At 46.4% G+C, this 22,166-nt stretch overlaps 1 protein-coding gene across 2 annotated transcripts in view; it reads left to right on the top strand.

Annotated features, from left to right (window-relative positions):
• Positions 1-19,395, top strand: part of LOC8030991 (solute carrier family 41 member 1) — a 239,830-nt gene extending 220,435 nt beyond the window's left edge. For both annotated transcript variants that reach the window (XM_040500875.1, XM_029978532.4), the window contains exon 9: positions 19,053-19,395. In XM_040500875.1, the coding sequence (XP_040356809.1) occupies positions 19,053-19,271 (219 nt within the window). In that variant the 3' untranslated portion in view covers positions 19,272-19,395. The remainder of the gene's footprint in view (positions 1-19,052) is intronic.
• The last annotated feature ends 2,771 nt before the right edge of the window (positions 19,396-22,166 follow it).

Here is a 22,166-nt window from a genome sequence, read left to right as displayed (position 1 = left end):
GCACATCTATCCAGTTTTTCATCCAGCAAGACCTTTCTTACAGCTGTGGTGTGCTGAAGAGGGGTGCGCAAGCAAGTGGTGCATAAAAGCATTTCCAAACGCCTCTCTACGACCCCAGGACTTGATCGTATCAACGCTGAAGCCTCCTTGAGCTTGACCATACTCCTGTCATGCGGTCAGTAACGCTAAGCCTGTCTCGCTCGCTATGTAACTGCGGCGATTCCTTTAAATCTATATGGGCGACACTCTGCAGAGATTTCGTCCTCGTCCCTTGCCGTCGCCGCGCGCGCGAAGAATCTCCACTCTTGCCACGAGAAGAGGGAAGTCGAGACTCACGTCCGCCGTACCGCGCGAAGCGAGCGAAAAGGGCAGCCTTGGCGTCCCGCCAAGAATTGCGCGGCGAAGGGAGAATTATCGTGTCGTTTGTTGGAATACCTGTTTTTAAACATACTCGCGTTATGAAAAATCGAGCTTTGGCAGTATCCATCGGCAACCCCGACGGCAATGAGAATTAACCACGTCGCATCTCAGTCCTCAGGTTCATGACGGCACCATTCCACCCGCATTGCGCGACCGTGCTTAAGCTATCGCTTTCGTTCCTTCGCATATTGTGGGCGAAAAATGACTTTTTTTCATGATAACGCTGTGATCGCTGTCGCAAACATTACTTCTGCTCTTGGAAAACGGCGCTACAGTGCGACGTTGGCGTTTTGCGGAACTACAGTGCCACAAGTGGGTTCGGTAAGTCCTCGTTGTCGTCTGCTCGTCTCCTTCGTGTGAATGCGCTTCGGCGAATGACGGTCTTTGGACGTCTTGTCACGTGATCAATCCATCCGCGGATTATTTGTCGTCTGAATCGAACATGAGCTGACTGCAGAGTCTGCACTCACTTGACATTTCTGTTGACGTCTCATGCACGCAATGAAAGTGTGTCTTGTATCCAATTAGATATTCTCGAAGAAACAAGGAAACTGCATAATGAAGTCGCACGTTGTTCACCGTAAGGTGCACCAGCATCTTCCACATCACTAAGTGCTATGTAGCAGTATATGATTTTATATTACAAAACTAGGTTATAGAAAGTAATAAGAAAGAGTAAGACGGGGCTACATATCTTGTTATGTTCTCAACTTGTTCTCATTTTTTGTCAGGGCTGTATCAAAAGGTTTTCATAGTTAAACTGACAGTTGTACGTCACCCACCTTTTCTTTTCCCTCAACCTCCTGCCTAGCAGCTCAACAGCAAAGTAACCTCCACTCTGTAGTAATTAAAAGAAAATTCTCGTCGCCAAAAATGTAGTAACTAAAAGAAAATGCGGACACCCGAGAAAATAAAGAAGAGCAGTGCCGCGTGGGCCTGCGGAAAAAGGAGGAGTCTCACGTGCCGAAGAGGTGACCGGCGGGCAGGGCGCGGGAGCCCCGGACGGAGAGAGAGAGACGTCTGACGCGGTCGGTGGTTGAAGCGTAACTGTTTATTTAACGGGCAACAACGTGGGGTTGAGCGCCGCGGGGACACAACCCTGATAACACGGGCGCAATGGTGGAACAGTGGCGCCATCTAGGTAGTGTGGCGAGTGACTTAAATGGAAAAGCTGAAATACTACACTTTCCTTTCCCTAAAAAAAAATACCTATCCTTCCCTCTCTTAGGAAAAAAAATTGAATGGAGTCTTTTCCCGAAAAATAACTGACGCCAAACTGCAGGGCAGTTGGGAAGTAAGGAAACGCACTGAAATGAAATGACATCTGACAACTCTATGTCAAGACACTGGAAAATGTGAAATTAATGAGAAGGAAAAGCATGTCGCAAAAGATTTGCGGAAAGCACTTCACTGAAAAAAAAGGCTGCGCTGGGGCAGTAAGCTGGATAAAGAAAAATTCGCTGAATGTTCATATACTTGTCGAAATCAACTCAAAAGTTCCTTTAGTGTTAGCACATAGCTTTTAAATCGTCCCGGCGGTCGCCGACTTGAAAGCGGGCGACTCTCTTGCCGGGGAGTGAACTTGTCTGGACTCAGGGGCTCTGGCGGCTCCGGGGTCGGTGTCGAACACTCACTTACAGGTGGCTGCGTCAGCACTGTTGGACTGCCACAGGTGCTGGAGATTGCACCCTCAGTAGGAGCTGCAGGCAGGGCTGCAGCGGAAGGGGCTGTGGCTGACTGGGCAGCGGCAGGAACTGGAGACGGGGCTGCAGGCAGGGCTGCAGCAAGAAGAACTGCAGGCGGGGCTGCAGCAGGAACTGGGGGCTCCGGGGGCAAGTTACCTCCCCGGGGCCGGGACTGTGGCGCTCGGGGCGCCGACGGGTGACGCAACTTTCGACACCTCCGGTGGTCGGACGCGAACACGGTGGGAGGGTTGCTAGGCCCCCACAGTCGAGTCGTGGCCACCGGGGTCGACTCTCGCAGACACGGTCTAGATGGCCTTGCTTCTGGCACGAGAACAAGCGACGGTGGGCAGCCGGACAAAACACCACAGAAACGGCACCGCTCCGGAAAATCATCGGGCGGCTCGACGGTGTAGATTGTTGCTGGGAGCTCGTAGTCCGGGAAGGTGATGCCTTGAATGGGGGTCCTTGTCGGACCATGCTTGCCGATGCTGGTAGTAGTCGCGGACGGAGGAACGCCGTCCAACAGGAAAGGCCAGCTGGTGCTGGTAACGGTCGCTTCTTGGCCGACTCCGGCAGACGTTGGCGAAGTGGCCCGCACGACCACACGAGAAGCACGTAGCTCCGGATGCAGGACAATCTTGCCGCGCGTGGCTCTTGCGGGCACAAAAGAAACAAAAATCGCGCGACGAGCGCGCGCGAGCTCCTCGATGGGGGTAAAACGTGCGGCGCGAACGCCGGCGGATGAATGGGGGAGATCTCAACTCGCGACCCGACGGGGAAGGAGGAGAAGGACGCTCACGTCTCGGGAGAGACGGGGGAGGAGGGTGCTGGTTCCTCTGGAAAGATGATGCCTCGCCATCGGGTCTATATCACATGAGCGAATGACATTTTAGCGAACAGCGACATTTGAGCGAATCTACGTTTTAGCGAATAACGGGGGCGCGCGTTAACCCATCCGCCGCGCTGCGCTTTACGCCGCTTCGCGGTGACAGTCTGCGGCCTCTCATTGCAAAAATGTGAACCCATTTGGCCCACCCGAAAACGCCGCTTCGCGGCGTCCGACTATTCGCTAAAGTGTCATTCGGTGAAACGTGGGCGCTCGCTAAAACGTCATTCGATCAAGTGAGTGCCTCCCCTCGCCATCTTGGGCAGGCTGATCGCTCAACGGTTGAAGATCGCGGCCATCTTGGACACGCTCTACCACGTGCGACGCGTTTGGATCTCGGTCTGACAAACGCCGAAAGATATCGTAATCTCAAGATGCCCGCTCGAACTGCTGCGCTCGTTGGGCAGCACGATCGAGGCTAGGTGCGTTAGCTCCGTCGGACTCTCGGATTAAACGATCGTGCACTTCTGTGTTGTGGATCCCCGAAATAAACATCTCTGCGACGCGGCTCTCTAAAGCCTCGCCGTAATCGCAAAAAGAAGCTAGGCGTCTGAGCGCCCCAAGGTACTCGAGAACGGTCTCGCCTGGACCTTGCACTCGGTTGACGAACTTCCTACGCTCGACAATGATGTTTGGAGCGGAAGCAAAATGGGTATCCAGAGCGGACGACAAAACTTGAAACTCATTCTGAGTCGCGCTAGCGGACGGACCTGCTAGGTTGAACGCATCAACGACGCGATTGCCTTCATCGCCGAGAAATGAAAATAAAATCGCCCTCTTGCGTTTCGGCAGAAAATCCTCGGCGTCGATCGCCTCGAGGTAGTTCAGGAAGCCGCGCTTCCAAGTCAGCCACGGCGCTACGGGCTCACCCGGCGTAGGGAGGAATTCGGCGGGAACGCGACCCTGAGCAGCCGCCATCTTGGACACAGCGGACAAAGGCGCCGTTCTTTGTTAAAATAAAATACACGTCCCGTCTAGACGCGGAGTACGCCCAACCAACCGCTCAGACGCTCAAAAAAACGATGCTAAGAAGAGTAGAGCCGCGACGAAAATCGGCGAAACGAAGCCCTAAAGGCGCGAAGGCTCGAAAATGCGGGGGGGGGGGGGGGGGGGGGGGGGAATATTATCCCATCCTCAGTCGTTAAAAATGTAGTAATTAAAAGAAGATGCGGACACCCGAGAAAATAAAAAAGAGCCGTGCCTGCGTGGGCCTGCGGAAAAAGGAGAAGTCTCACATGCCGAAGAGGTGACCGGCGGGCCGGGCGCGGGAGCCCCGGACGGAGAGAGAGAGACGTCCGACGCGGTCGGTGGTTGAAGCGTAACTGTTTATTTAACGGGCAACAACATGGGGTTGAGCGCCACGGGGACGCAACCCTGATAACACGGGCGCAATGGTGGAACAGTGGCGCCATCTAGGTAGTGTAGCGAGTGACTTAAATGAAAAAAATTGAAATACTACACACTCCACACAGACACACACACGCACACACACAACCCACAACACAAATTTCTGTCTACAACACTGCCTGAAGACATGCCATGATTGTACTGCGCATCTGAACCAAGCTGAAGACAGGTCTTTGGTTCGAGGGAATAAAGTTTTACAAAACTGAAACAGGGCCGTAGCATAATTTTTACTAGTGCACGTGTACAAGAACAGTTAATTTCTATTAGAAAGGTAGAAAAACCCAGGGCTATCAGGTTACTTACTGACAGCAACTAACAGGGGAATGCATGATGGTGAGGGCAGCTGGTCTCTAATGAATGTGCCTTCCTGAAAGGTGCAAGTACCACTTGTAGAGAAAAATTACCCCAACCATTGCAAAAGAAACATTTTCTCATGCACAAAAAGCTTGGTACAAGCAACTTTTCTCGCCTGACAGAACGCAGGTTCTGCTACTCATCTGTGTCGAGGAGCGTCTGTCAAAACTCGTCTAGCACGCCGCAATCATTTTCCACCTCTAACTAACCGTTCACCCAGCAAGACCTTTTTTGTGGCTGTGGTGTGCTCAAGGCGCGAGCGCCGAGTGCGTGAAGGCATCTTCAAATTCCCCTTTGCGAGCCGAGGGCTTGGTCGCCTTTATGCCGAAGCTTCCTCGAGCAAGACCATGCCTGTGTCTAAACCCCCCCTCCGGGTCGTATAATTTTACTCCTGATGGGCCGAACTTTTGTCGAATCGAAAATTCGCCGCGAGTCTTGGGTTTTGGCGGAGCCGAACTTTTGCCGAACTTTTCTAAAGATTCGGTAGAGATTCGGCAAAAATACACTGTTACCAGAATTAACGTTCATATTTAGTTTTTTGTGACGAACAAAAGTTTTATGTTTTTTTCTTAACTTAAATACAACATGTAGTGCCTATGAATACAGTTACAACTAAAAAGTGATATTCTACAAGATAATTGTATCGGTGTCGCTTTTCTGTGTTTACTGGCAATACTAGTGTTTGCTTGCAGAAAGTGTCTTGACAACGAGGTTGGGTAGTAGCCGGCTCAGTCACGAATCCCGCTACGCGAGTTTTGGTTTTGAGGCTTCATCCGGGGCGCACGCCTGCAAGTGTGTTTACCATGTTAAATAAAGGCAATCACTGCGTTCTTACTTTCTCTGGGATTCACCGTTTCGTGCGCGAAAGCATGTACAAGTTACTCAAAAAAGTAATTAAGTTAAGTTACTGAGTACTGACGTCAGAAGTAATCTGAGTAGAGTACAAATTACTCGAATAGAAAGTAATTGAGAAAATTACTAATTACCGTAAAAAAGTAGCGAATTACTTTTCAAGTTACTCCCGAAGTTACTTTTACGTGTTTTTATGGCAAAAATAAAGTGAAGAGGTTTTGATCCGTTAATGAAATTGTGCTAGCCAAATAGGAATTGGCTTTTTTTTCACAGGAATGCTTTAATGGCTGTTTCTGCTTCTGCGTGCTTAATTGTTTTGTATTTACTTGTTTGTTTGGTCAATGATGTACTGCGAATGTGTTATTTCTACTTTGAGGTTTAGAACTGTCTGAGCTTGATTTTTTAGGCAGTGTTTGCTTGTTTGCTGTGTTGCGTAAAGTACGTCTAAAAAGTACTTGAAGTAAAGTACAAAGTAAATGAGAGGTTATGTACTTCAAGTAAAGTAGCAAGTACACCGGGTGCAATGTAGTTGAATTAACGTATATAAATACAATATATTTCAAGGTAAAGTGCAAGTACTTTTAACACAATATTTCATGATGGCCATTAATTCCCTATACAGTGTTCAGTCTTTTTAACTGGTATGCATTGCTCCAGGGGTAAACGAGGTGCATCTGTTTTTTTATGGAAATGGCAGCAAATATTGTATAAGGTCAAGCCGCCGCAGAGTAGTTGTTTTACTCTCGCTGACGAGCTATTTGACAAAATCAACTTATAAGGCACTATTTCCATGGGTCTTACAGCCGCCATTACTTCACTCAGAGAAATGACCAGATTGCGTCTCGAAAGAGCGCGTTTTCACACGACGATACCACCATTTTTTTTTTTTTCGAATTTGATGAATATACATTGAAGCCGGGAGTTTTACTTTCCTCGGAAAATACAAGCATATGTTCAGAGAATTTACTTCAAGTAAAGTACAATTTTTCTAAAGAGTAGTCCTTTAGGTAGCATGTACCATCGGGTTTAAATAAAACGCGAACAGTGTCGGAACCTCGAGCCCAATATACGGCGCAGCTTCAAACAAGCTTAGGTTGTTCCTGGCAAGGTTCAAACACATCGGAGTAGGGCGCTACGAGGTTGTGCGCCATACTCCGATGTATTTGATCCTCGCCAAGGAGAACCTAAGCTTGGAAGCTGCGCCGTACAGTGGGCTCGAAGTTCCGACACTGTTCGCGTTTCATTTGAACCCGATGGTACTATCGGGGAAAAATGAAATGCGAACAGAGGAGTGCGTGGCTCGCGGTACAGGCTGCGCCGCCTGGAAGTGAACCTAGGGGCGAGGGTGCGTGGCCTACTTCGATGTGTTCACACCCCTCGATTGGCGCTCCCCCAGCTTCGGCAGCCCGCCTCTCCGTGCGCTGAAAGCTGTCACCGCTATCTTTGCCTGCTCGGCGAGTGCGGCGAGCTTCTTTGCGCCGCACGCGCTGAGCCAGCAAAGATAGCGGTGATAGCTTTCAGCGCACTAAGAGGAGCACTGCTGAAGCTTGGGAAGCGCAGAGGGAGGGGCGTGAACACGTCGGAGTAGGCCACGCACCCTCGCTCCTAGGCTCACTTCCAGGCGGCGCAGCCTGTACCACGAGCCACGCGCTCCTCTGTTCGCATTTCATTTTTCCCCGATAGTACATAGAGTACTTCCCAAAGGCAACGCAAAAGGGTAATCTTTGCGTTGCCCTTTAGCACGCGATTGTTCGAGTACAGTACAAACTACGGGAGCACCAGATGAGTTTCCGAGCAGGGGCTCCATTTTCTTACCTCCTTTGAGTGAGGATGCAGTGTGTGCACCTCCTATAGTGGGCGAGGGTTTCTACGTTGGGGAGAAGCGGGGACCAGTTCCTTCTTCAAATGGGTCGTCTCCTTGAGCTCGGGACACAGAGAAACACCAGTCTTCGGCGCTAATCCCGTACTTACTGGCCTCTCTCGCGTCATGTCTGTTCACTCCCCGCATTTCGTAGCAGTGTTGTTGCAGGGGGGGGGGGGGGGGGGGGGGCCGGGCTTTAGAAAATTTTGGGGGGGTTTCGTTTGGACTCTCCAAACCATTTTCTCCCTCCCCTTCCTACGCCACCTTCTTCCCCCTCTTTGCAAAAATCAGCTTATCGTCCGAGAATGCATCTCCTTTGTGCAGGAATGTTTGTTAATAGGCAAAAGAACCACTCAAATTCGAAAAGGATATGTAACTTGAATAGAAGTCACTCAAAAAAGTAATTAAAGTAAACTACTAATTGCCGAAATAAAAATGTAATTCAAAGTTACTAAATTGCTGAGAAAAGTAGTTAAAGGGCAACTACGCTCAATTCCAAAACTTTTAGGTTTACATGCGATTCCAATTCCCAAGGCACTACTAAACAGCCCTACGTCTTCGGACTCGCGAAATATGGAATATTATTCGTGTAATCTTAATGTAAACATCCGCAGATGCCGAAACCGAAACTTCGGTTGCGTCAGGCAACATTGGTCTCGTGTCGTCACAGTCATGGCCACGTCGCGTCGAACCACGTGGTCTTGTGACGTTCGTGGGGACAAGGTACAGGGCACGTGACGCGAGCAGGCCGCTTCGGATGGCGTAAAGAGTGACGGCCCCCCCGGTTGGTACTCCCATGACTCTGTCATACCTTGGGTCGGTAAATCTAGTGGAGCTTCGCGCTTAGCCGATACTGTGTTATGTTTCGCTCTGCACGTAACAGCGGCGCACAGTTCTTTTTCAAAGTAGCATACGTCTATCTCTCTCTTGGACGCCACAGTGAGGTAGTGCGATTTTAGAGTTTAGCGGCACTGTTGGGTCGCGACAGGTTTTGTTCGTCCTTGCTGTCTGCTCGGCTGCTCCTTTGTGTGCATACGCTTGGGAGACGGATGAACCGCGGACGCGATCAATGCGTTTGCGGACCAGTTCGTCGTGTGAATCAGCCATCAATAGAAAGTGCTATTCATTTTGAATTTTATATAAATTAACTGAGCACAACCATTTGGTGGGATGGCTAACCCCGCCTAAAATCCTTGATGTGTTTTATGTTAGTTTCGTAAGTGGCGTCAAAGGGCCAATGCAAGAGGCCCATGCAGCACTTGGAAGCAAATGGCATTGTCATCCCCAAAAATCTGTGCCACCTCTTGGCGGGTTTCAAGAGCGCTCCCATAGAAGAAAATGTATTTTTTAAACAAACATGGCCACCACGCCGACACATTATACTTTGAAGAACTTGCCATGCTACTAATCCACTCCACGCCGAAACATTGTGCTTTGAACAGCTTGCCACGCTACTACTCTATTCTCTCATATACCGCTTTTCTTGTGACAAATTTAAACATGGTGACGTCTAAACTGCAGGTTCCCCAGTCGAATAAACGTGTTTTTCGACTACGAATAGTATCCAAGTTAATCGAAGTATAGAGTTCACTCTAAACAAATCGTTATGATTGTATAAATTAATTAGAATCCCTCCTCAATATTACCGCAAAATCTGTAGTGTCTAAGACGCGTATTACATCTGTAGAAAAGTATATCTCGGAAGCAGCACACACCAATTTTTGAGAAAGAAAGAAGTCCAAACAAGCACAAATTCAAAAAAAAAAAAAAAAAAAACAAGATTTCTGTTCGATTAGAATAAACTACAATAATCAATAATGTGCTGGCTACATTTAGTTTTTTTCTCAAAATTATTTTCTTGGGTTCCTCAGACCAATTCACCAAATAAGGGGAATTCATTCTCGTTTAGACGTTTACCATTATTTTCACTATTCGGCTACTGACATAAATAAGACAGACAACAAAACAACGGTTTGTATTACGATAATATGAAATGATAAAAATGTTTTCGAAGTATTTTCACTCATTATTATTGTTATGCATTTATAACGGTGACTTTTTTATTCTATTGAATAGAAGCACTGCGGTGAATAAACGATATATGAAAGGGTGGTAGTTCTCTTTAACTTAACAGTCCGATGGCAAAAATAATATATCGGCACGTACTAAACATTTATATTAAATTAATTATCCAAATTTCCCTGAACACAAACAAAAAACGAAAGAATATCCGACTTGGCATCACAATCTTCGAAGAGGTCTGAAGTCCAAGATTTGGCAATGGCAGAGTCTTGTATTCGGCGGCATGTAAAGTTTGTATTTCGTCACCAATTAAAAGTTCGGTTGATCTCGAAAAGTTCCTGGATGAGGCGCGGGCGCCCGAATTTGAGATTATGAACGAATGCCTAAAAACAGTCAAACTATGTCCACTTGGAGACAAGCGTCCTTAAAGATGGCTCATTTTAGAAAATTTGAGTAGCAGCTTGTAGTGAAGAGCCCTAAATTGTATATTTCGTCAGCAATTAAGAACGCGGCCAACCTCAAAAAGTTCCTGAGTGAGGCGCGGGTGCCTGAATTTGAAATTATGAACGAATGCCCAAAAACAGTCCAACTATGTCCACTTCGAGACAAGCGTCCTCAAAGATGGCTCATTTTAGAATATTTGACTAGCAGCTTGTAGCGAAGAGCCCTAAATTGTGTATTTCGTCAGCAGTTAAAAACTCGGCCAATCTCAAAAAGTTTGAGTGAGGCGCGGGTGCCTGAATTTGAAATTATGAACGAATGCCTAAAAACAGTCCAACTATGTCCACTTCGAAACAAGCGTCCTCAAAGATGGCTCATTTTAGAATATTTGACTAGCAGCTTGTAGCGAAGAGCCCTAAATTGTGTATTTCGTCAGCAGCTAAGAACTCGGGCAATCTCAAAAAGTTTCTGAGTGAGGCGCGGGTGCCTGAATTTGAAATTATGAACGAAGTCCTAAAAACAGTCCAACTATGTCCAATCGAGACAAACGTTCTCAAAGATGGCTCATTTTAGAATAATTGACTAGCAGCTTGTAGTGAAGAGCCCTAAATTGTGTATTTCGTCAGCAGCTAAGAACTCGGCCAATCTCAAAAAGTTTCTGAGTGAGGCGCGGGTGCCTGAATTTGAAATTATGAACGAATGCCTAAAAACAGTCCAACTATTTCCACTTCGAGACAAGCGTCCTCAAAGATGGGTCATTTTAGAATATTTGACTAGCAGCTTGTAGTGAAGAGTCCTAAATTGTGTATTTCGTCAGCAGCTAAGAACTCGGCCAATCTCAAAAAGTTTCTGAGTGAGGCGCGGGTGCCTGAATTTGAACTTATATACGAATGCCTAAAAACAGTCCAACTATGTCCACTTCGAGACAAGCGTCCTCAAGCATGGCTCATTTTAGAATATTTGACTAGCAGCTTGTAGTGAAGAGCCCTAAATTGTGTATTTCGTCAGCAATTAAGAACTCGGCCAATCTCAAAAAGTTTCTGAGTGAGGCGCGGGTGCCTGAATTTGAAATTATGAACGAATGCCTAAAAACAGTCCAACTATGTCCACTTCGAAACAAGCGTCCTCAAAGATGGCTCATTTTAGAATATTTGACTAGCAGCTTGTAGCGAAGAGCCCTAAATTGTGTATTTCGTCAGCAGCTAAGAACTGGGCCAATCTCAAAAAGTTTCTGAGTGAGTATCGGGTGCCTGAATTTGAAATTATGAACGAATGCCTAAAAACAGTCCAACTATTTCCACTTCGAGACAAGCTTCCTCAAAGATGGGTCATTTTAGAATATTTGACTAGCAGCTTGTAGTGAAGAGTCCTAAATTGTGTATTTCGTCAGCAGCTAAGAACTCGGCCAATCTCAAAAAGTTTCTGGGTGAGGCGCGGGTGCCTGAATTTGAAATTATGAACGAATGCCTAAAAACAGTCCAACTATGTCCACTTCGAGACAAGCGTCTTCAAAGATGGCTCATTTTAGAAAATTTGATTAGCAGCTTGTAGTGAAGAGCCCTAAATTCTATATTTCGTCAGCAGTTAAGAACGCGGCCAATCTCAAAAAGTTCCTGAGCGAGGCGCGGGTGCCTGAATTTGAAATTATGAACGAATGCCCAAAAACAGTCCAACTATGTCCACTTCGAGACAAGCGTCCTCAAACATGGCTCATTTTAGAATATTTGACTAGCACCTTGTAGTGAAGAGCCCTAAATTGTGTATTTCGTCAGCAGCTAAGAACTCGGCCAATCTCAAAAAGTTTCTGAGTGAGGCGCGGGTGCATGAATTTGAAATTATGAACGAATGCCTAAAAACAGTCCTACTATGTCCACTTCGAGACAAGCGTCCTCAAAGATAGCTCATTTTAGAATATTTGACTAGCAGCTTGTAGTGAAGAGTCCTAAATTGTGTATTTCGTCAGCAGCTAAGAACTCGGCCAATCTCAAAAAGTTTCTGAGTGAGGCGCGGGTGCCTGAATTTGAAATTATGAACGAAGGCCTAAAAACAGTCCAACTATGTCCACTTCGAGACAAGCGTCCTCAAACATGGCTCATTTTAGAATATTTGACTAGCAGCTTGTAGTGAAGAGCCCTAAATTGTGTATATCGTCAGCAGTTAAGAACTCGGCCAATCTCAAAAAGTTTCTGAGTGAGGCGCAGGTGCCTGAATTTAAAATTATGAACGAATGCCTAAAAACAGTCCTACTATGTCCACTTCGAGACAAGCGTCCTCAAAGATAGCTCATTTTAGAATATTTGACTAGCAGCTTGTAGTGAAGAGTCCTAAATTGTGTATTTCGTCAGCAGCTCAGAACTCGGCCAATCTCAAAAAGTTTCTGAGTGAGGCGCGGGTGCCTGAATTTGAAATTATGAACGAATGCCTAAAAACAGTCGAACTATGTCCACTTCGAGACAAGCGTCCTCAAAGATAGCTCATTTTAGAATATTTGACTAGCAGCTTGTAGTGAAGAGTCCTAAATTGTGTATTTCGTCAGCAGCTAAGAACTCGGCCAATCTCAAAAAGTTTCTGAGTGAGGCGCGGGTGCCTGAATTTGAAATTATGAACGAATGCCTAAAAACAGTCCTACTATGTCCACTTCGAGACAAGCGTCCTCAAAGATAGCTCATTTTAGAATATTTGACTAGCAGCTTGTAGTGAAGAGTCCTAAATTGTGTATTTCGTCAGCAGCTAAGAACTCGGCCAATCTCAAAAAGTTTCTGAGTGAGGCGCGGGTGCATGAATTTGAAATTATGAACGAATGCCTAAAAACAGTCCTACTATGTCCACTTCGAGACAAGCTTCCTCAAAGATGGCTCATTTAAGAATATTTGACTGCAGCTTGTAGTGAAGAGCCCAAAATTGTGCATTTCGTCAGCAGCTAAGAACTCGGCCAATCTCAAAAAGTTTCTGAGTGAGGCGCGGGTGCATGAATTTGAAATTATGAACGAATGCCTAAAAACAGTCCAACTAGTCCACTTCGAGACAAGCGTCCTCAAAGATAGCTCATTTTAGAATATTTGACTAGCAGCTTGTAGTGAAGAGTCCTAAATTGTGTATTTCGTCAGCAGCTAAGAACTCGGCCAATCTCAAAAAGTTTCTGAGAGAGGCTCGGGTGCATGAATTTGAAATTATGAACGAATGCCTAAAAACAGTCCTACTATGTCCACTTCGAGACAAGCGTCCTCAAAGATAGCTCATTTTAGAATATTTGACTAGCAGCTTGTAGTGAAGAGTCCTAAATTGTGTATCTCGTCAGCAGCTAAAAACTCGGCCAATCTCAAAAAGTTTCTGAGTGAGGCGCGGGTGCATGAATTTGAAATTATGAACGAATGCCTAAAAACAGTCCAACTATGTCCACTTCGAGACAAGCGTCCTCAAAGATAGCTCATTTTAGAATATTTGACTAGCAGCTTGTAGTGAAGAGTCCTAAATTGTGTATTTCGTCAGCAGCTAAGAACTCGGCCAACCTCAAAAAGTTTCTGAGTGAGGCGCGGGTGCCTGAATTCGAAATTATGAACGAATGCCTAAAAACAGTCCTACTATGTCCACTTCGAGACAAGCGTCCTCAAAGATAGCTCATTTTAGAATATTTGACTGCAGCTTGTAGTGAAGAGCCCTAAATTGTGCATTTCGTCAGCAGTTAAGAACTTGGCCAATCTCAAAAAGTTTCTGAGTGAGGCGCGGGTGCCTGAATTTGAAATTATGAACGAATGCCTAAAAACAGTCCAACTATGTCCACTTCGAGACAAGCTTCCTCAAAGATGGCTCATTTTAGAATATTTGACTGGTAGCTTGTAGTGAAGAGCCCTAAATTCTGTATCTCGTCAGCAGTTAAGAACTCGGCCAATCTCAAAAAGTTTCTCAGTGAGGCGCGGGTGCCTGAATTTGAAATTATGAACGAATGCCTAAAAACAGTCCAACTATGTCCACTTCGAGACAAGCGTCCTCAAACATGGCTCATTTTAGAATATTTGACTAGCAGCTTGTAGTGAAGAGCCCTAAATCGTGTATTTCGTCAGCAGTTAAGAAATCGGCCAATCTCAAAAAGTTCCTGAGTGAGGCGCGGGTGCCCGAATTTGAAATTATGAACGAATGCCTAAAAATAGTCCAACTATGTCCACTTCGAGACAAGCTTCCTCAAAGATGGCTCATTTTAAAATATTTGACTAGCAGCTTGTAGTGAAGAGCCCTAAATTGTGTATTTCGTCAGCTGTTAAGAACTCGGCCAATCTCAAAAAGTTCCTGAGTGAGGCGCGGGTGCCTGAATTTGAAATTATGAATGAATGCCTAAAAACAGTCGAACCATAACAAAATAAGTTGGTTTCTTTTTTGGTTAAATGTTATACAAATATCAGCGCGAGAGACGACTAGCTGCTTATAAATGTTATGTACGTCCAATATTGGAATATGCGGGGTGCGTATGGGACCCATACAGGAACCAGCAGGGCGAGCAAATAAAAAGGATGGAGGCACTTCGGTTGGTTTTTCCTCAGTACAGGCACACTTAATCGGTTACAGCGGCAAGAAATGAAGTGGAGCTTGACTTTTTAGAGGAAAGAAGGAAATTGGTGTAGACAAAAAGAATTATACGCTGTGGCCAATGGCTTGACGAAGATTATTCCCGATCTGCACTTTTTGTCTTCATCATCACCCTTCAAAAGGACGAGTAATACTAAAGCAATTTCACCCTAGCAGTACAGAAATGATGTCTTTAAATACACTCTTTTTTTTTTCCGAACTATTATTGAGTAGGACGATCTGCCAGAGCGATTTGTCAAATGGTGTAATCCTGAATTATTTGTGGTACCCCTGAATGAACCGTTTAGTTACGTTTCTCATGTGAAAATGTATATCTTGAGCATGCGTGGGTAGCTACAACTAACTTGCGCTCGCTTCACGCAGTGAGTGCATGATTGAACTTCTTGTTTTGTGTGAGTTGTATTTTTCCAGCCTGTGGTAAACCGAAAGGTTCAGAGTATTCTAAATACATAAATACAAAAAGCGAGTGAGGACAGGACAAGCGTTTGTCCTCCCCTTTGTCTTCCGCGCTAATATTTTGATGATAGTCCAACCATGTTCACTTCAAGGCAAGTTTACACAAATATGGCTTATTTTAGAGGATTTGCCATGGTAGCTGCTTATTGACGAGAGCCTTAAATTTTGTATTTCATTACCAGTTAACTTTTCGGCCGACCTCAAAAAGTTCCTGGATGAGGCACCGGTGCCCAAATTTCAAAAGATGAACGAATGCGTAAAAACCACCAAACCATTCCCAATTTGACACCAGTTTCTTCAAAAAGAATCCTTTTCGACTATTTGCCTTAGTACCAGGATAGGCTCGAGTGCTCTATATTTTATATTCCGCGTTTACCTGGGAACTGAGTTGTCCTCAAAAGGCAGCGCGCGTACATTTGACGCAGCGTGGCATAGATTTGAGCTTAAGAAACACTTTTTGTTGCTCGTACGGTACAGATATTGGGTAAGGTAAACTAAATTAACCTTAGCTTGGAAATTTTTTAAATGTTTGACTGTCAGAAGTGAAGACAAGCCTCATTGGAATTTCCTTCCCAGTTCAAAAAAGGACGACGAAGTTTAGTCCTAGAAAGGACAAGGAAGAAGTGTACTGGTGAAAGGCGGGCGGTACACTGGCAGCAGTGTATAGTCTACTATAAACAACTCTATGCTTCTTCACAAAGCATGTCGGCAGTTTTTTCCAAAACGTGAAGAACGCTGGGTTTTGTACTTTGCATGTCCAGTGGAGTAGGGGACACTTTTAAAGAAAAGGGTGTCACTTGACCCCCTCTTGTCCGATATAATGCACCCCAAAACTTTAGTTAGACGTAGAGAGAACTAGAGTCGAACAGACGCTCCCAAATGTTACGAGGGGCTTGATAACGGTGCTACATAACTTATTAAATAGCTAAATCACGTATGAAAGACCACAGAAAGAAATCACTGATGTTTTGCAGTAGAGCCAAGAAAACCCCTTTTTTGTAGTCAGTAACACGTACATTAACTATTTTAATAAGTTGTACCACACGGCTATCAAGCCTCCCGTGAAAGTTTGTAGCGCCAGATCGACGTTAGTGCGCTCTACGTCGAACTGAAGTTTTGGGGTGTATTATATGGGACCAAGGGTGTAAGAATACACCTTTTTTTTAGAGTGCATAACACTCTTAGGGGCTTCTCTCAATCCTGGTCCTGCCATACCTGAAGTACTGCAGCTCCAGATCAGACTTCTATCAAGTTGATCTCGCAAAATCAGTAGAAAGTGTTCAGCAAAGGGCAACTTGCGCAGTTCTTCGGCAGCCAGGTTCGCTCCGGGTGTCCCGCTGCTGTGACATCGGCTAGAGATTTAGCCCTTCATTGGAGGGCCAAAAATGTTCTCAAGTGTGGCTCTCCAGTGGGTCGACTTATTATGGCTCCTAGTCCTAAGACAACGTTGTGGAACTGTAAGGTCACGAGACTGAAGTTACGAGAGTTGCTTGTGACAACCCTGCCGGTGCCTCTCAACCGCGTTCTACCGTAGAGCAACATCATTCCTTCTTGGTGGGGTCTTCACCGTTCTTACAATTCCTTTGCGTGCACTCACGCTGAACTCCCTATCAATCATGACAAGCTCGAAAACATACGTAAACATGCAATTCTCACTCCCAGTGAGCTAAAGCAGTGCATCGGTGTCTTGTTGTGATTTCTATCCTGTTTCCGCCCAGTCTTTTTTTTTTTTTTTTTTTTGCCCTTTTACAGGGCACAGCAGAATTCTCAGGACGGTCCTTTGGTGTATTTACTATATGAGATTGTTTTTAGCAGGATAAAACGATAAAAGCACCTTCAGCTTTTCAGAGCGCAGCTCTTAAGGCCCTATCACGCTGAGGCAACACGACGGCAACAGCAACACAACACATTGTCCAACAATCGCACAACTTCTTGCTTGCTCCCCGTGTTGTCCGACGAACCTGTCGCATCTCAGCAACAGCAGGACAACATGGACAACTAAATTGTTGCCTCGGTATGAAAGCTTTCGGCAACAAAAAGAGCACCAACTTGTATTGGGCAACGTGTGTTGCCCTGATCGCTGGCTGAGCGAATTTCGCGTTGAAAACACGACAACACAGATAGCTTCGATGGCAGAGCTAGTTTCCTATCAATAACGTCTTACTCAAATAAAGGCTTCGAAAGCGTTATTTAACAATAATTAAGGATCGCGTGCATATAGAATAATTTGATGAATGTTTTTACTGCGTAATAACGGAAAGCGATTGTCGAAATGGTCGCAGCTACGGTCGTGAAGGTTCAGACTGGTGTTGAAATTACAACTGCCGAGAGACCAGCTTATAGTAATGCTAACGAAATAAAAGGGCATGCCTACTCACCCGCTGATAAAATATAATACAAATAATTCAGGAAAGCAAACACTAAAGAGTCAAAGAGTTAAAACGACCCCTCTGTTCATGATTGTGGATGCTTGGAACTTGGAAACAGCGGCTATACCAGACACCTGATTCGTTTCAAAAATACCCACGACGTTTTCGTGAATAAAGCGATTACATAGCAGGCGGCAGGCAAATAGACAGCGTTGAAAAATCTTTATTCCAGCGATTGTTATAAGGGTCGATTGTGCCGGTGTCGCAGTCTTGAAGCACTGTCAGTTCAGCTCAACACCGCGCTACAAAAGAAGCTTTGGGGTACTGCCGGTGCAAACACAATTTTATAGTAGAAATAGGAATTGTATGGAAGGAAAGAACCGGACAGAAAAACTCCATACGGTTTTCCTCGGTTATGGCGATCTGCTTTGTCAGCGAATAAAGAACATTATGATAAAATAAAGTGTAAAATAGTCCCCGTGCCAACTTTTCTAATCACAGTCACTGGTTGATGTCTCGTGGTAATTTCCCGCTCTTCAAACGCTCTAGCGCTTTGTAGAGTCACATTTCTAGCAACTCCTCGCTGCACACGAGCGAAGGTAAACAATCAAGATGACGGAGTGTTCCCCGTGCCGCACCCGCCGTCAGCGCGGTGTGACAGGGTTGTCGAACAACGAATGAAACAACACGGTTGCCGGGCGGCAGCAACATGTTGCCCGACTGCTGTTGTTCCCGCGATGTGACAGGGTCGCCGGCAACACAATTTCCTCGTGTTGCCGGATAGAGTTGTTCAACCGTTGCCTTAGTGTGACAGGGCCTTTAGGCGCCCGTTTTCGCGAACAGCGGCGTCGCCGTCGCCGTCGTCGTCGCCGTCGGGGTAACCGCCCCGCTAAATTTATCGGGAACTTGAATTGGTGTCGAGGTCATGTGACGTCAATTTCCCCGCTAAATGTAGTGGAGAAACTGAATTTGTTCATCGGTGACGTGTCACGAAGTCATGTGACGTCATTTTCCTCGCTAAATTTAGCGGGCAAACTGAATTGGTGTTGAGGTCACGTGGCTTCAATTTTCAAGCTACATTTAGCGGGGAAATTGTGGGACGAGGGGAGGGTACGAGGAAAGAGGATGGCAGGGTACGTAGGAGGAGTAGGGGAGGGTACGGGAGAGGAGGGGGCGAAGGAGGCGGAGGGGAGAGTAGAAGGAGGCAAAAAGGAGGAGAGAAGGCGGGGAGGAGTAAAGGAGGGGGAGGAAAGGGGAGAGAACGAGGAGACAAAGAGGGGAGAAGGAGAGGAAGGTGAGGGGGAGAGGAGGATGAGGAGGGGAGGGTACGGAGGAAGGGGGGCATACCATGTCCTCCGTACGCTCCCCTCCCCCTCCTCAAGAGCTGCGCTCTAGTTTCGCATCACAGAGATTTGGATGATCGGCTTTAAATCGAAGGTGCTTGCTTTATCATTACTGAGCTGGAAGTGTGAGTACCACTCTTATATCGCTCGTATTCCACGAAATTGCAATTATTTACTCGTCGCAGACCTAAGCTCGCACTGCTGTTCTACGACGATCATCCGCAGCCACTTTGATGCGAACTAGTGCGCCCCCTATAGGCCGTGGAAGTTTCGCATTCCTCAGGGTCGGATATGCTGCGAGGCGGCCTCAGTGTTTTGTGGGGACGGTTCTAGGTTTTTGTAAATCCCCGCGCTGACCCATCGTCTGGCCCGCAGCTCACGGTGCTGCTGTACCTGGCCCGCATCGGCGCGTACTGGATGTGGCGGCGGAAGATCGACCCCGACAACGCCCTGATCCCGCTGCTCACGGGCTTCGGGGATATGTTCGGCACCGCCCTGCTCCTCGTCGCCTTCGTGGGCCTCGGCGCCGCCCGAGACCCCAGTGTAACGCCCAGCCACAACGCAGCCCGCCCCCCAAGCCCCGTCGCTCACTGAGAGAAACTCGAGAACGCCGTCCAGATGCACTAGGGCCTGCCCCGCACCACCGAAAGCCCATTGACGTGCGTATTTTACAAGTTGCGACCAAATAAAGCCCCTTGATCAAGGCGTTTTTTTACAAGTATCGCCAACCATTGTTGTGGAAACGCGCAAGTCACATGCTACGAGCAGGTTCTCCGCTGTCATTCGCTCCCAAGGGTCGCTCATTTCCAAGCTGCGCTACGCGATGTGGGCCATCGAAAGCGTCGCTGTGGTCGGCCTTCCACGATTGGTCGAATACTGACTATGACGTCAGCAAAGGATGCCTGATCGACAGAAAAAAAAAAAAGAAATGAAAGAGCTTGAATTTTGACGGTGTTGGCACTGTTGCTCCGAGAGCGCCATGATTTCAAGCTTCCACCATGCTAATTACAAACACCATCGAAATCGTTGTTCCAAAGGGAATAACGTCACGAGAGGGAACCATAGGAGGGCGCCCACAAAAAATCTCAGCCGCTAATAGACCATTTTCGTGGCAAACGCCACCAGGCGGGGCTCCAGTCTTTAACGTCCCAGAGAACTTCCGGTTCATAAGAAGAACGAACAACGCTGACAAGATCATAAACGCCCTTTTGCCAAGGGAGCTTTATGCGGCGAATCCGATCCAAGAGCGCCCGACGGCACGCTCGCTTTGCGCGCGACGTAGCAGCCACTGTGCTGATGCCACGCGCAGAGCAAAAGCCGCCGGGCCAAGTTGGTCGATTTTTCGCAGCGCCTACGCCCATTGGAGTCGAGCCTTTAAAGGGGCCTTTATGCTGGCCGTGTGAAATAACACCGCAGCTTCAAATGTCCATGAAACGTTTTAATAGTGTTCTAGAATGCGGAGCAGTGTTTTGGCCGGCACGACTCGATAGTGGGAGTGTGTGAAACCGCGCGTGCGGACAACAATCGCGGCGCTGCAGTCGACAAGGCAGCAGCAAGTCGCTGCAGTCCACACGTGCCGCCGCCCACGCCCGTGCACGCGATGCACGCGCACAACCACCACCATTCTGAACCCACTGGCGCATGGCTCTGTACTCTCAATGCGAAGGTGTCAACACCATTCGCGATCTACACAACACGCTTCAGGCGAGCCGCTCCGGTCCCAACACTAACCCGTATTCACTGAAGTTTAACCCACGACCAGCTCTATATATGCGAGCCAGACTTGTACACGATACTGAAAAATAGTAAGGAATTACATTTACAATTACTCAAGGCTAAATTGTAATTTATTGCAATTACAATTACCCTCCCATAAAAGTAATGACCGTTACCCAAAAAAAATAATCCGTTACTTTCGCGGCGTTACTTTTAACATTAATTTCCTCAAGTAAGAAACAAAGGGAAGAGGGTGATTCAAGTTCTTATTGTTGCAACCTGTTCCATTTAATGACCTTTAGTATTTTGAGCATCAGCTGGCTCTCGAAAGTCTCGTCAGACATTCTGCGTTATTTCTTACTCAATATGTTGACTGCTACGCTGAACATCATTTGAGCTGAGGCACTGGATGGGAGTGCCATATTGTTCCTCAGCGAAGCAATGGAAGTACTATTTTCCTCGACCGTAGAGCAAAGCTTCGTCGTTGCAGCCGTTGCCTGCTATTCGAGAGATTTAGTAGATCGTTCCAATATCTCCGATACCCGCGATAACGGTACCCGATAACGATATGATGAATGCGCAAAGACGGCGGCGAAGTATCGGATATCGTTATCGGCGTCATCGGACCGATCTACTAAATTCTCTATTGTCTAAATCAGGAAGATGTGGAAGTCATCATACATCTTGCCAAAAGTCGATGCATATATTGCCAGACAATAGCCGAACATAGTTGTAACAGTAAGGTGATAATTAAATAATAAATAAGGTTTGGCTCGATATTCTTCTTCCTTTGGTTCTGAACGGGTCGAACCTCGGTTGAGACGTTGGTGAATAAAAAAAAGGTTTCCAGTATATAAATACAAGTAATAAAAGAAAAAGAAGAACACTCATAACAACAATTAATTAGAACGTCTTTTAAAACAGGAAAATGTAAACGCACGTTTGCCGTGTGTACCTTTATTGGTGCCGTTCAAAAACGCACGGAGCACGAATCGACTGCAGTTTACCCCGGTGTTCTCCAGATAGACGTCCACTGATGCCACAGGCAGCGAAGGGTAGAGTACTAAGTAGGCCACGCTATGACCCCACTCACGAGTTTCACTCTCTCCTCAAGCCCAGAATATCAAGTCTACTTCGGAATTAAAAGCAGCGCGGAAAGACGAGGACCAAACAAAGAAGTGACACGGACAGCGCTACGTCCGTGTCACTTCTTTGTCTGGTCCTCGTCTTTTCGTGCTGTCTTTAATTCCGAAGTATGCACCAACTCGCCCAAGCCTCAACTTTAGCATCAAGTCTACGTCAGCCACCATTATGTTTTATTTGTAAAAATATCTGCTTAAGAAAAGATTTGTCCTGCAGGGACAAAGCAGGAAGAAGAAAAGAAGACCATTACCATTTTCCAAGTGCTCGCAAAAAGCTGACTCACAAAAAGGGTGATTGAGATGCAGATAAGCTGGCTGGAACTCACAAATAAAGTGGGCCAACCCTAGAAGTTGGACTACAAAAAAGTAAGTGCTTTTAAAACAGGGTCAAATAATATGAAAGATGCAGAAAAAAAATACATCCTGTTTTTTAAGGGAAGATGATAAGTGTGCAGCAACGAACGACGGCGCTTGTGGCAATAACACCTTCACATATTATCACATCTCTTTTAGTGGATTTTAGGGTAGACGGTGCGTTGTCTCGTGCTGTGACATTATGAAAATGATGGCAGTCACTATATTCGAGAAGGACATTGTTAATTATTTTCAGTGCACTTACCGCCTCGAGCTT

Source organism: Ixodes scapularis, unplaced genomic scaffold (genome assembly GCF_016920785.2).
Source record: "Ixodes scapularis isolate PalLabHiFi unplaced genomic scaffold, ASM1692078v2 PGA_scaffold2__306_contigs__length_199485367, whole genome shotgun sequence".
In the NCBI taxonomy this organism is placed as follows: Eukaryota; Metazoa; Arthropoda; class Arachnida; order Ixodida; family Ixodidae; genus Ixodes; species Ixodes scapularis.
This window is presented reverse-complemented; position numbering and strand designations above follow the sequence as displayed.